Raw genomic sequence first — 13769 nt, 5'->3', positions numbered from 1 at the left:
TTTTCATACATACCCCTAACCCGGTCCCGGCTGCTCTATTCACCGATTAATTGACCGCCAATCATAAGGTGAATTCGCATAAACGGATAGCCCTTTTTGTTTACCTTTTTTGTTTGTATCTAAACTGCTGCTTCCCTTCCACACAGCTGGCCACAGCAATTTGTTGAGGTGAACGTGCGTTTCTCCATACGGTGCGCAGGTGGACCGGGAGTTGCCGATGAAATAAAAAAAGGAAAGGAAGAAGAAGCAAACCTACATTTCCAACCACACCGCACGACATCCGCTTATCCGCGGGTGCCAACTTGCTGGGCTTCCTACTTGAGACGTCCGATCGAACGGGAAGGGAGGGGAGAACCATTGGTCTGCTGGAGTGATTTATCTCTTGACGAAATTTCATATCGAGTGCTCTTGACACCCGCGTTGTGCGTCGCGCGAAGCCCTGATCGTGGTCGTGGACTGCGCGGACAGGACGCAAAAAACCGGCTGATGTTAATGATGGCCGGCCACTCGTTCCGGGGCTTTTCGCTAAGACTCAAGTTCCGCTTCTCCGGGACAAGTGTTACTGCGCTGCGCTTTTTCGTGATTCTTGACTCGCGATCCCCAAACAGTCTCCACAGCCCACGAGATTCCCCTTTTCGAACGATGATGCGAACCGATCTCGAGACGGTTTCGGACGTCACCGGGAACTGGACCTTTCGGTGAATTCCACTTGGAATGTTTATGCGTGACGCTTACAAACACACAAACACACACACACACGCTCTATTGGACGTCGAGCACCGCTAATGACCGTCTGCATCGGCAGACCGATCGAACGACAGACCGGTTCAGCAGGGCCCTAGACCGTTCCGCTCGATGTGTCAACTGTCGTCGATGTCGAATTTTGGAGAAGCCGGGACGGGAAAACGGAAGAACGGAAAAGTACCATTTCTAGTCGGCAGCCGCTAGTCGCCAGCCCTTGCCACATACACCACTAGAAGAGGGCCCTTTTGTGAACATGAATACCCTTGCGCCGTGATCTACACCGTGGACGAGCGCGCACGTGGGCGTGGGCGAGTTTTGCGAATGAATGGATGGCATAACTTTCGGTCGCCCCACAGAAAGAGAAAGAGAGAGAGAGAAGACCCCACGTGTCACGGTCCCAAGTGGTCGGGCGCAAAAGAAATTAGTATGAATCAGGCGTACGGCGTTACGGTTTCGGAGGGAAAAAAAGGAAAAAGTATGATCCGGAGGCACCAGAATTGCCGCGCTGGCCTGTCCTGACCTGTTTGATATGCATGCTACCCCGCCCGGGGTTTTGCCATTCTCATTGCAAATGACGAGGTCTGAAGGTCTGAAAGCCTGAAGCTCGCTCTCGCTCTCGCTCTCTCTGTCCTCATAAATAAAGTCATTAGAAGCAAGGGCCGGCGCCATTACCTGTTTGCCAAATAAGCCACCGGGCGGCGGGCACCAGTCAAGATTATCTCAGGTCAGTCGAGAATGATAACATGCCGAATGGGCGTCGTACAGGGTGTCACTAGAGTAGAATGCAATCTCAAATCTATCTCGGACTTTGATCAATTCCTGCAAAACGTTATTTGACATTTGCTGAAGGCACGCACCACGACTCGGCAGAGTGTTACTGGAAAATGTTGACCAGAAAGCTTCTGGAACAGCGTATCAATATCAGAGCAGAACCTTCCACGAACCAATAGGACTGAAAACCCAAATACTCGGAAGCATAAGTGGAGACAAACATTTTTTTTTAAATGCATAAAAATCTTTGATGTTTGTGTAAGTAAATAATGGGATGTTTATGTGGCTTTCCATCTATAAGGTTGATGATTTGCTTCTCAACAGGATGAATAGGATTGGTATTGAAAGCTTGCTACAACTGGCGGCGTCAGTAGCAATATCAGCAATACTGTATGCACTCAGTAATTTTACCCAAAAATAATGAGAGATTTTCATTTGAAATGAAATTGTCCCACTCGCCGTGCCAGACCAGATGATTTTTGCTTATCTTTAACTTAAAGCTCGCATTCACAGTGACGTCAAACAATATACTTGTTATTTTGGGTTCATAAGTGCTTTGATTTGTTTTTACTATTTGGTTAGCTACCATATACTGAGATTGCTTTTTGTGTTTTATCACATTCACTCTGAACATCTTTCAAGCAGCCTCCTTTGTACAACATAACATACTTACTGCTGGTCCATAGGTTTTTGAACATTTTCTTTACGCGAAAGAAACATTTCCGAACTGAATAATTCTGTTACAGTGTCGTGTAGTATCACAGTTTGGTTAACGCATCATTCAACTCAACCTCAGACACAGCTTTCATGTTTGCAGATACATAAAAATAAACGATATTAGTCTGTTGGTTACAATATATAGGCATCGCAGGACGAATTGCAAACTGATAGCAAGCTTCGTTTTTCTGTGCAAATTACTCTGTTGATCCTACAAGCATATTCATTTAAATGGTGACACCTATTCTGAAGCACCCTGTTTAACCTTCAAATCGTTGAATCAAATAAACAAATCGTTATTTCTGCTGCTGCTGCTAAGACATGCCAATTGGGAGGCATGAACGCATTTTTGCACCATGGTCTTACTGTTGAGAGAATACATGGAGAGGCCACGACAGATTGATGACACATCACCGATCACACCAGCCGGCATCCGACGCGTCACCAAATTCCGGCCAAACCACTTTGTATCGCCCATCTAAGTCCCATCCCGTTGACGGATCCTGTCTGAAGGCTTCCGTGTATTCCTTGTCCCTTCATTTTTGCTCCGTTTTATTTTTTCATTTCCCTTTATCCACCAGACTATCCGGCTCCCGTGGCTGATGAGTCACTTTCTGTCCTTTCTGTCTTCCTTCCCGCTTTCCTTCCTTGCTCCTGAAACTCCTGTACTCATTGTCATTCATATCGATACGCAGGCGCACCAGCAGCAGCACCAGCAACCCCTCGTGTCCTTGTTTTACCTCCCTCCTTTTGAACCCGTAGTGGCGCGAATTCATTCATTCATTCGCGCTGCTTCTTCGGTCGCCACCGTCCGAAGTATTCCACTTCTTTACGTCCGCAAGAAGAAAAAGGTCTACAAAAAAAGGAGGAAGGGAGACCAACTGCGGAAAGGACACCTAGTGGCGCCGACGACGCCGGTGCGGGGACTGGTGTGCTGTTTGGTGGTGGACGCTCTCGGAAGGGTCTGGGAACCAGATGCCAACGGAACCAGACCCCATGACCAGCGTTCGTGTGTGGGCTCCGGAAAATGGAAGACCATCGCTCTAGTAATAGTGTGCTCCAGTAATAGTAGTAGTTGGTTGGATGTAAAGACACAACCCAAACTGAACTAGAAGAGATACTAGTCTTTGGCCTACACACAAACACAGCATGGTTGTGGGACTCATCCGTCATCGGAACATCGGAACTACGGAAGGCAGAATTTGGGATCCAAGACACGAGTGTGGTCGGCGACGGAATGACGGCATCTGTTACGCACTCTGTCCTCTCGCCTTATTCTCGCCCTCCTGATTGATACACCCAGACACACGCACACAAACAAGAAGGGAAAAGAGTTTTAAGCATCCCAAACATGAATGAAATGGACCGAATGGTGGCGCTGGCACCAAGAAGACGCAGGAAGGACAAGAATGGACCGCTGCTGCTGCTGCTGCTGCGGCTGCAGACTATGCGGACACTCTTGGCCACCGAGACGACGACGATGATGATGATGATGATGATGATGAAGAGACCTGTACCTCTGTGCTGCACACACACAAACACACACACACACGCCAACATGGTCACAAGCTCGCACGTAGTGGGCGTCAAATATTCATGAATTTTCCAATGATGCTTCTTTCTTTTTTCTTCACCGCTTTCCTCTTCTTTTTCTTCTTCTTCTTCTTCTTCTTCTTCTTCTTCTTCTTCTTCGATGATGATGATCCCGGGTGCCCAAATGTCTCTCGCCGATTGGAAATGTGTGTGTTTTTCTTCTTCTCCTCTCCGCAGAATCCGCTCCCATTCAGCGCTGCCCTTCTCTCCCTTTTTGCTATTTTTCCAATAATTTTTGAATTGCTTCTAGTTGGCGTGCGTGGCGTGGCGTGGCGTGGGAGAAAATGGCGTTTTCCCGCCTACACACCACATCTAGTGCCATTTCGCAGTGCGCGTGTGTGTGTGTGTGTTGGTGTGGGAGTCTAGTTGCGGCTGGAATGGTGCGTTCTTTAGCAGAACGCAAAATGGCCCAGAGAGAGAGAGAGAGATAGAGAGAGAGAGAGAGAGAGAGAGAGAGAGAGAGAGAGAGAGAGAGAGAGAGCATCGCGGCACAGACGAGAATGGACCGCTTGAAATTACACTCTCGATTTCATCATTTCGGCTCCGACTTTGACCATTAATTTCGCCAACAAAAAAAAGCTCCCCCGCTACCACCCTCTCTTCTACTCCTCCTGCCTCCTGCATCTCAATGGCGCTCACTTTTCTTTGCGACTTATTCCCGCGCGCGTGGCACTAGTTTTTGGCTCTGGCTCCGTTCGATTCTCGGACTCGGAGAAAGCCCTTTGCCCGGTATTCTTGGCAACGGTTCAAACCCCTTCCAACGGGGGGCCAACGGGGTGGAAAGGGACCTGCTGAAGGGAGGGGATCTGGGTTCCCAGCTATACGGTGGTGGTTTCGGTTGAGTGAATTATGCTTCTTATGCCACTGCTGGTGCTGCTGCTGCTGCTGGTGCTGGTGGTATGCCGTCGCCGTCGCCATTATCAAGGTTACGGAACATTGTGCCCATGATAATCACAATAAATTATCCCTCGGGCGCTGTGTCAATTGCGTTTTCACCGGTTTTCCACTGGAGCCTCCTGGTTCTGGTCGGTCCTGGGAGGAGAAAGGAGCCGCGCGGTGGATCGCTCTGGAATGTAAAGTTTTCCCGGAGGCGGAGCGTTCGACTCGCTTCAGGATTACAGAGCACGGGCAGGATGACCTTTCGACTTTCGGAAATGCTACTCGCCATAATGTTATGTACGGGGATTGTACTCACGTCGTCTGCTCGTCAGAACACACATACGTGAGGTTTTAGGCACATACAGATACAGAAAATTGTAGAGCGAACGTTTATCACAGCGCAAAGCGACAACACAATTGTGTCGACAAAGGAATCAACATTAACACGAATCTTCGTGCCCATCAGAAGCTAAGGATCGATAAGAAACGCACGACGCACGACGATTTCGGTATTCCAGGATACAGTTCCGCGTTCCGAACCGTTAACGCACTGCAGCCGCCAGCCGTGTGGAATCTGTCGAGAATTCGGCACTCACTTGGCATTCCACGCGCATTGCATCGTTCCGATAATTAACCGAAGAAAGTTACGCCTTTATGTTCTCTGCGTTTCTGTGTTTTACGAGCCGCCGGAGAAGCACCGAAAGGTTGAAGATTTTGGGCCATCAAATCGGCTTCTTCCTACTCCCCGACGTATTCCCCGGCATTATTTATTGTATCAGCCCAAAGGCCGTTAAGGAGAATTCCGGACGGGGTTGTCCTTTTAATTGATTGAATTTGGTCTTGGGACAAATTGGATATTTCGTGTGTGTGTGTGTGCGTGTGTGTGTGTGTGTGCGCGCGTGTGTGGCGCATCATGCGAGGACACTTTGGCACTAATTAGCCCCTTGCTTCAGGAGCTTCTGGAGTTACGGACGAACAAAAATGGCCGACAAAATGGCGATTTTTTCGTCGGACATATGCTGTGACGACCTTTCGGTTCGGTTCGGGTCGGTCCGGTCCCAGGTCCCTAGGTCCGCCCCCGATCATATCATTCGCTGCGTGGTACTAAACGCGTGATAATGATGAAAATTGATACCAAGTCTCACACACAGTCACACACACGCTTCTTCGTCGCCTACACTGGTCATCTCTGGAGAGCGAAAGAAAAGGGCAAGGCCAGTGGACAAGCAGCAACCTCCTGAGGATGAGGTCCCTTTACTTTAATTACGCTTTCACTTTTCCGACGAGGGGCGACGCTACTGCAGACGCTTTTCATCGTCCCGCACTCCAGGTCACTCGAATCTTTTCGATCTTTGCTCGATTTCTTATGAACGCCGCACACACACGCACACACATACAGACGCACACATCCAGTATCGCCGCCTCTGGACGGAGAGAAACTGGAAACCGTTGATAACTCCCCACCTCCCGTAGTAGATGCTACAGGGCAGTTGACCTTTGCCTGTGAAGCCTGAAGCGCACCGTCCAGGAGGTGGTGTTGTGTATGGGGAGGGGGCGTGTTTGAACATCGGGTCATCAGATTAATCTAAGACCGAAGAGACCTGCACCATCGGAAGCCGGTTTCTCTTTAATCATGGGGATCCCTTGATCTTGAAAGCGGCCCTTAGAGGGCACCTTACAGCTCAAGGACTGCGCCGTCCGTCCATCCGTCCGTCCATTTCTATCGCGTCCGTTAAATCGCGAGACAAACAACGAATACCGTCTTGATGCTTGACGGACCGACAGTCTGCACTTCAAATAGCATGGACCTGCAGTTGTTGGACTACCGGAAACACCGTTAATCACGCGGAAGGGACAATAACAGTAGAGCATTCCGGGAACATTCCCCTATGCAGCACTTGCGATGCGCTGTGCCTCGACTAACTCCCTTTTTCTGTCTCTCTATCTCTCTGTCACACTCTCTTTGTTGCAGATTTCGCCACTGGGAAAAGCGGTGCTCATTACTGGCTGCGAGTCGCCGCTTGCCCGTGCCCTCGCCAAACGGCTCGATGACCTTGGTTTCACCGTGTTTGCGGCCTTCCGCCAGCTGCAGGACAGCGACGATGCGACGCTACTGAAGGCGGTCTCCTCGGGGCGTCTCAAATTGCTTCAGCTGAACGTTACCAGCGAGGTGGAGGTAAGTCCATAGGGTAGGGGTGAGGGGTGGGGGTGGGTTTCACAATCTGAATATGATAATGAGGCCAGGGAGAGGCCGCACACGCCGCAGACATCCGATTGTGAGGAAAAATCAAAATCTGGCTGGCTGGAAAGGATATTGGCATCGGAATCTGGATCCGCCACCTTCCACTGGGGGCGCATTCTACATTCCAGTTGACTTAGCCTGTGAACTAGGAATCTGTGTGTGTGTGTCTAAGTGTGTGTGTGGCGGCCACCTTCACAATGCATGCTCGAATGCTTGAATTATGAAAAATAGCGCCACCGTCGACGCCGCCGCCACCATCGTCGAGATATCGAACGGAATGTCCTGATGATGTCGATGGGTGCGACGGCGAGCCTGATTTGCATTATGTATTCTCATTACACTTACTGCAAACTCTGTTACACATGCAAAGTGGTGCGAAATGGTTCCCAATTTCACTCACACCGCGTGCTGCTGCTGCTGCTGTTCGACATCCTCTTCGACATCCTCGAGCAGACTAAAGTTCCACATTCACATATTGACTTTATAATGAGTCCCAGCCGCCCAGCGCAGCGTTACATGGTGTGAAACAAGCTGGCAGCCACTTCAGGCCACTTTAAAACATTGTCCACTTGCACCACCGAACGGATCCTGATGATGGTTGGTGGCCTTTGTTTGCGGTTCGAGGTGCGGCGCACTCTGCGAAGTGAATTGGCACTCCGGAATTGGTCCACTAGAGGAGTTTTTCGTTTCGTTAGTGTATTGGAGCAATAAAAATGCTTCAGAAACAACAGACAGAATTCGAAACTTAAACAGGGAAAACAAATTGCTACTTTACACCTCAATTATCCGGCTCATCATAACGTATGCTTCCCGAATATGGACGACTCAACAACCTACCCCCTGTCCAGACTGTAAAATATTGGTAAATAATGTACCGTAGAACTAGAGACATTTTTAGCGATAGAACTGTCTCTACTTTTTACGGCTTAGAACCGGCTAATTACGATAATAAAACGACGAAGAATTGAAATAAACATCAACAACTTAATTTTGTTACGTCCACCAACACTTCAAATGATAAAAATGATAGAACAGTTGCACTTAATTTTCAAAACAGACGAACTAGCAGTTCTTCTATCACCAATTTCTTGGCCAAAAATTGGCCAATTCTTGGCCAGCGTGGACTCTAAAAAATAGAAATTACCGCCGTATATTGGCTTAGAATCTTATAATCTCCACAACCCGTTAGACAGCAAAGAACACAAAACTAAGGTTTGTTTCAACAAACAAACTAAAAGTACTGCAGTGCATGCTCAGGAAACAAAGAGTTAAAAGAACGCCTTTGATTAAATTGATAGAATTAGATAACAGTCTAATAATCATTAGGTTTGGTTAGGTAGCTTAGCATTAGTAACGTTACATAGCAGTAAAAGTAAGAGGAAAAGAGAAAAAAAGCCTACAAAATATAGGCTGATGCCTGCCACAAAGAACAGCGTACACCTTCGTAAGGGCATCGGAAGCTCATATTTAAAAATGCTACTCACAAAAGTAGATACCAATAATAGGGGAGGCTAATATCGGAACCGATTGCAATCTCAACTATGGGGAAAAAGCAATTACAAAAAAAGAAACTATACGAGAAAAAAAGAAACAATAGACACACGCTCATACCCACTAGCAGCTCGCTCATCTCGTAGAGATTTTTAGTATGTAATCCTTGGATCCAACAGATGCCAACAGCAGCAGCAAGGGCAGCAGCAGGATCATCCGTGGTGGTGACCCAGTTAAAATGGCCTCATTCTTTACAACCCACCCCTTCTACTCAACCTCGCCTTGAAACATAACCTCCTTTGAAACCCCCTAATATCCCGCCCGAAGCTTCAATTCGCGCCTGTCGCCATCCAGATCGCATCCCCTCTATCTCTCTCTCTCTCTCTCTCTCTCTCTCTCTCTCTCTCTCTCTCTTATTATTGCCTTTTCCTGCTCTTTGGATCTTGGTGCTGCATATACATACATTTCGTGTAAAACTGGGGGTGAGTCATTTTTCAATTTCATCCTTTAAACTTCCATCCCGGGGGAGGGGACCTCTGCACATTTTCCCTTGCCTTGTGGCCCCGTCGTTCCCACGGATGGTTTGAAGGTGATGAAGGTCGCGTTCGGTCCCACCGCTAACGAGCCGGCTAACGGTTAAGGGGATCGCGAATGCGTGGGCCACGAACGAATCAAATGGTTTATCGAAGGACATCGAAGGAATGGTTCTGCTCCTGGCGCACTCCAATTATGTATCAGTATGATATATTCGTTTACCCTGTCTGCATCCGTTTTATTCCCCCAACAATCGTACGTATCCCGGAATGGCCGGGATTCTAAACTTGGAGCGACGTCTGGATCATAAGGTTGGATGCATACAAAGCGTATCATCGGCAACCGTTTTTATTGGGTTCATTGCACTGTCTGTATCACAAACAGACCCCAGGAAGACGAGCTTCTTTAGTGGAGTAGAGAGACCCCAGCACTAACGGTGGTAACCATTGTTTGTATCGAGGAAACCATAAAGAGATCATGTGGCCAGTGTAACCGGCAGTCGTTTGTCTTGGTTGGTGGTGAGTTCGTGGAATTCATATTTTTAGGCAACCCAACTACAACAACAAGTGACACCGACACCCACTCGAACCAACCAACCCAGAAGGTTGTTCTGGGAAGCGGGGAAAACGTTTATTTCCCGAGAATATTCATTTCATCATCGGTTAGGACAACAGCATATGGCAGCATGTCCTGCCACACCCAATCATCAGGTCGCTGATGATCAGGACCAGGCAAGAAGGACACTCCAAACACTACCGCAGAAAGCGGTTCCATATCGGCGTTGAACAACGGTTGATATGGAAAGCGTTATGAGTTCGCTCGGTGCTCCGGTTCCAGGATTCCATTTTACGAACGTTCTCTCTCTTTATTTGTCGCTCTCTCTCTGTCTCTCTGTCGTTGCAGATGTTGGAGGCATCACTCTTCATTACCGAGCACCTGCCCGACGGTGAGCCCGGCCTTTGGGCGCTGATTCACTGTGACCTATGGTGTGCCCTTGGCGAGCTCGAGTGGGTTCCGTTTCCGGTGATGCGAAAATCCTTCGACATCAATGTGCTCGGTGAGTGTGTACCACTGTGTGTGCGTGTGTGCCACTTGTTACAACGATAAATCGTCATTCTGCTTCAATTGCTTTCATCTTCCTGTTCCGTTGTCTAGGTGCATCGAGATTGACGCAGGTCCTGTTGCCGTTGATTCGTCGTACCGCCGGTCGCGTTGTGTTCCTGTCTTCCGCCCTCGCCCATCTGCCTTCACCGGTGCGTGGTGTGCAGTGTGCAACTCAGGCTGCCATCGAGGGGTTGGCGTCGTGTCTGCGCCAAGAGCTGAAACCACGCAACGTCGGTGTGTCGATCATCTGTGCTAGCGAGTTTGCGGCCGGTAATGCCTGGCTGGATGATAAGGAGATGCGTGAGCAGGCCAAGGAAATGTGGGCACTGCTGAGCGAGGAACAGAAGGAGGCGTACGGGGAGGATTACTTCGAGCAGGCGATCCGCTCGCTGGAACCGTTCTGTCGTGGGGTAAGTCCGTGCACGGTCTGTGAGTCTATGATGAGCAAATTGATGTCCATCCTCTCGTTCTCACCACCACTCAGGAGGGTGACTTCCATTCTACGATCCGTGCGATGACTGACTCGATAATGCGCACGTTCCCGATGTTCCGCTATACGCCGCTGACGCGCTACGAGAAGCTGAAAACCATCGTCGCCGAGCATCTGCCGAATCCGCTGTACGAAATGCTCTACAAAGCCTAGGGGGTGAAGGGAGTGCGGGGAGTGCGTAAAAGGATGCGCCTATCCGCCGGAAGTGGATGAGGTGGTTTAGTAAATTTCTAGAATCGAGGATAGAATAGCGTGAAACATGCTGTACCCTCAAAGAGTGATTCTGCCTTTAATAAAACGTGTACCAAAGGGGGTGTTTATTGGCTAATTTTTGCGGAGGAAAATGGGCGATTTTCCAGGAAAATGAGCGAGGGGTGGGGGACTAAGTTTGACCGTTGCACGCGAAAGTTGAATATGAAATGTTTCGTGCGTGAATTATTTCAAACCTTTCTCGTTCCTAGTTGCAATGTTCACATGTAGAGAACGCTTCAGCTGAAACGTACTTGCTTGAAATGCTTTTGTTGATAATAGTTTGCTTGTTGAATTTAAATTTGAATCGGCATGAAATAACGGCCGACAGAAACCGTCGATTTTTGCACAAAAAATCCGCAAAAAACGAAAGAGTTTAGAAAAAAGCCTATATTTAAAGGTTCAGAGGCAATAGCAGACGTGAAAAATTGTTTGGAAAGCCAGCTCAGACAAAAAATAAAAGAAAGCTAGCGAAAAACAAAATTTTTGCTATGAACTGCGTACTAAAATGTCCTTCTGTCCTTCCAAAATACTGTACAAATTGAGGTCTTTGATTCAAATATTTTCTTTTACCTAAACGCTGTAATGGAAGAGGCATTTTTACTAAATTTCATTCGTAGCACAAATTGTACGGTCGTATCATTGAAATTGTACCAAATGGATAATGCTAACCCTTCCGCGATGATTGTGCTGTACTGCTTTCTGCATCGTAGACACATAAATGTTGGATTTTTGTCGAAGCAACGACTTCAATTCTATTGTCATCATGCAGCATTACACGCTAACAACGGGCGCTTGCTTTATAGTTCCATATTTTTATTAGTTTAAAATAATAAAACATTTACAAAAGATCGTAAGAAGGATTGTCATGTTCGTGTGTCATGTGTGTGAATGAAATGAGTGAATGTGTACATGTAGGTATGTATTTTAGTGCTTTCTATGTACAAAGCGCAAGTCGTGTAACTGATCTGATGAACATCTTGTTTTTTTCTTTACTGCCCTCCCTCTAGCCAGGGCGTACTACCTACTGATATCGAGCTGATCTGAGCGGGATTGAATAGCTCTCCGCCATACACGGTAACGTGGTTGCTGTTGCCGATTCCGAGCGACCCACGTGGTCGATATAAACGGCAACAACTTGATGAAGAATGAATGAAAAAAAAACCTTCGCCGGGAGGAAGGCTACGAGAGAGTCCGCCGATCCGCCGATCGATCACCACCATATCTCTCCCTGCACGCCGGGAATGCAGTTAGATTCTCGAGCTAAAACGAATCAACAAGTTTTAAAGGTCGGGTAACGGGACATTAACACAAACCCCGGCCCCCCGGGAGGAGTATTCGACGGCGGCTGCCGCTGCCAACAACCAAGCGATCGGTGTTTGTTCCAGTTCCATGATGTCCTAGACCGATCGTGGCCGACCCCCGAGCTTACTCTTTATAGGTACATCCGGCCTCATCAGCTCCATCGGCACAATCCTGAACCTGGAAAAATGAGGACCATTTTCGTCATGACAGTTTCGTCTCAATAGACAAAGAGAGAACATTACCTTATCACACAGTTGGCTCACGGATATACAGATCCCACTGACGCACCGCAGTTCACCCTCGGGACACGGTGACACATGGGCGGTCGTCAGAAAGTCCCGACTGGTGCTGCTTATCTTGAAATCATTCTCCGAATCCGACGTCATCATGATTTCCTTACTATCCTGGAAGTTCACTGGAAGTACATAACACAAGTAACAAAACGCTAGCGTGGCCGTTGAGCTTTATTTCGCTAAGATACTTACCGAGTGACTTGGGCAGCGAAATGGATCGACCCGTTTCGGCTTCCGTTTGATCCGGAACTCGCTCCGTTGTGGTGATGGTGGTGCTGGTGCTAGTGGTGCTGGTAGCATTACTAGAACTGTTCTCTTCGCTACTATGATTCCCTTGATGGCGATTGGCTTGGGGTGCATTCTCGGCCGCCGTCGGTTCATACTTATCCGTCTCATCGTTTTCCTCCGAAGTGCCATAATCCGGAGACCGGGGCGCTGTCGGTTGATCATGATCGGCCTCGGGCTGGGCTCGATCCTCATTAGTGATTGTGATGTATGGACGGCTGTAATGGTATGAGCAGAAGAAGGATGAGATCGGAATCGGATTTGCGTCATTCTGCACCCGGTACCCCAATACCCAATACACGTTACACGTCCTCGTCGTCCAGCCTCAGTACATGTCCCGTTTCCAATGTCCTTACCAGAAATTCCAGACTTAACCAATTACCAATGGCCGCTCACCCACACTCAACCAACACACACGCACACACGACCACAGTGCTCTAGCCAATTAACCAAGTAACCTGTCGCACTGCAGTACCGTCCTTCTAGTCCTCCCCTCTCGAGTCCTGCTGCAGTCACGGTCACGGTCGGGCACGGTTATCGAGCTATCTTACCCATTCGGACTGTTGGGGACCTGTACTTGCACGAAAGGATACTCTCGCTGGCTGCCGTAAGCCGTCGGGAACGTTGTCGGTTCATCGTAGTAACAATCCACCTCGTCCGATGCATCCGGGCAATCCTCATACTGATCGCAGCGCCACTTGTCCGGAATGCACTTGTCGTTCGACATACACCGATACTCGTCCCGTTCGCACTGCTTGCAATCGCTTTCATCCTCACCACCCTGACAGTCCTTGATGTTGTCGCATCTGCAATACAGGAAGAGGAAGAACCCGGTGAGTGTAATCGTTACGATCGAATTGATCGCCTCTTGCTCTCCACTTACTTCCACTGCAAAGGAATGCAGCTCGAGTCGGCACATCGGAACTCGTTCGCGTAGCACTTGCCAAGCCGCGTCGGATCCTCGCACATGTTCCGATCGTCCGAGTCCGGGTAACTGTCACAATCGAAGGTCGCCGTCAAGGCTTCCGAGCTGGCGATAATGTGCGCGCAGGGCTCCAGAATGGCTGTCAGG

The 13769-nt window shown here is 48.6% G+C and overlaps 2 protein-coding genes across 6 annotated transcripts in view; one reads left to right on the top strand and one right to left on the bottom strand.

Moving 5' to 3' along the window:
• Positions 1–10903, top strand: part of LOC125953473 (D-beta-hydroxybutyrate dehydrogenase, mitochondrial) — a 35283-nt gene extending 24380 nt beyond the window's left edge. Inside the window, exons 4-7 of the mRNA XM_049683084.1 lie at positions 6677–6880; positions 9875–10028; positions 10127–10485; positions 10560–10903. Coding sequence (XP_049539041.1) covers positions 6677–6880; positions 9875–10028; positions 10127–10485; positions 10560–10718 — 876 coding nt within the window. The 3' untranslated portion in view covers positions 10719–10903. The remainder of the gene's footprint in view (positions 1–6676; positions 6881–9874; positions 10029–10126; positions 10486–10559) is intronic.
• Positions 10904–11615: 712 nt separating this feature from the next.
• LOC125953411 (uncharacterized) overlaps positions 11616–13769 on the bottom strand; it is a 39449-nt gene continuing 37295 nt past the window's right edge. For all 5 annotated transcript variants that reach the window (XM_049682993.1, XM_049682997.1, XM_049682994.1 and 2 more), the window contains exons 7-11: positions 13581–13761; positions 13249–13503; positions 12605–12915; positions 12362–12534; positions 11616–12296 (exon numbers count right to left, since the gene is read on the bottom strand). In XM_049682993.1, coding sequence (XP_049538950.1) covers positions 12243–12296; positions 12362–12534; positions 12605–12915; positions 13249–13503; positions 13581–13761 — 974 coding nt within the window. In that variant the 3' untranslated portion in view covers positions 11616–12242. The remainder of the gene's footprint in view (positions 12297–12361; positions 12535–12604; positions 12916–13248; positions 13504–13580; positions 13762–13769) is intronic.

The sequence above is a fragment of the Anopheles darlingi genome, chromosome 3 (genome assembly GCF_943734745.1).
Source record: "Anopheles darlingi chromosome 3, idAnoDarlMG_H_01, whole genome shotgun sequence".
NCBI classification, from domain to species: Eukaryota; Metazoa; Arthropoda; class Insecta; order Diptera; family Culicidae; genus Anopheles; species Anopheles darlingi.
The sequence above is the reverse complement of the archived record's forward strand: the minus strand, read 5'-3'. Positions and strand labels throughout refer to the sequence as shown.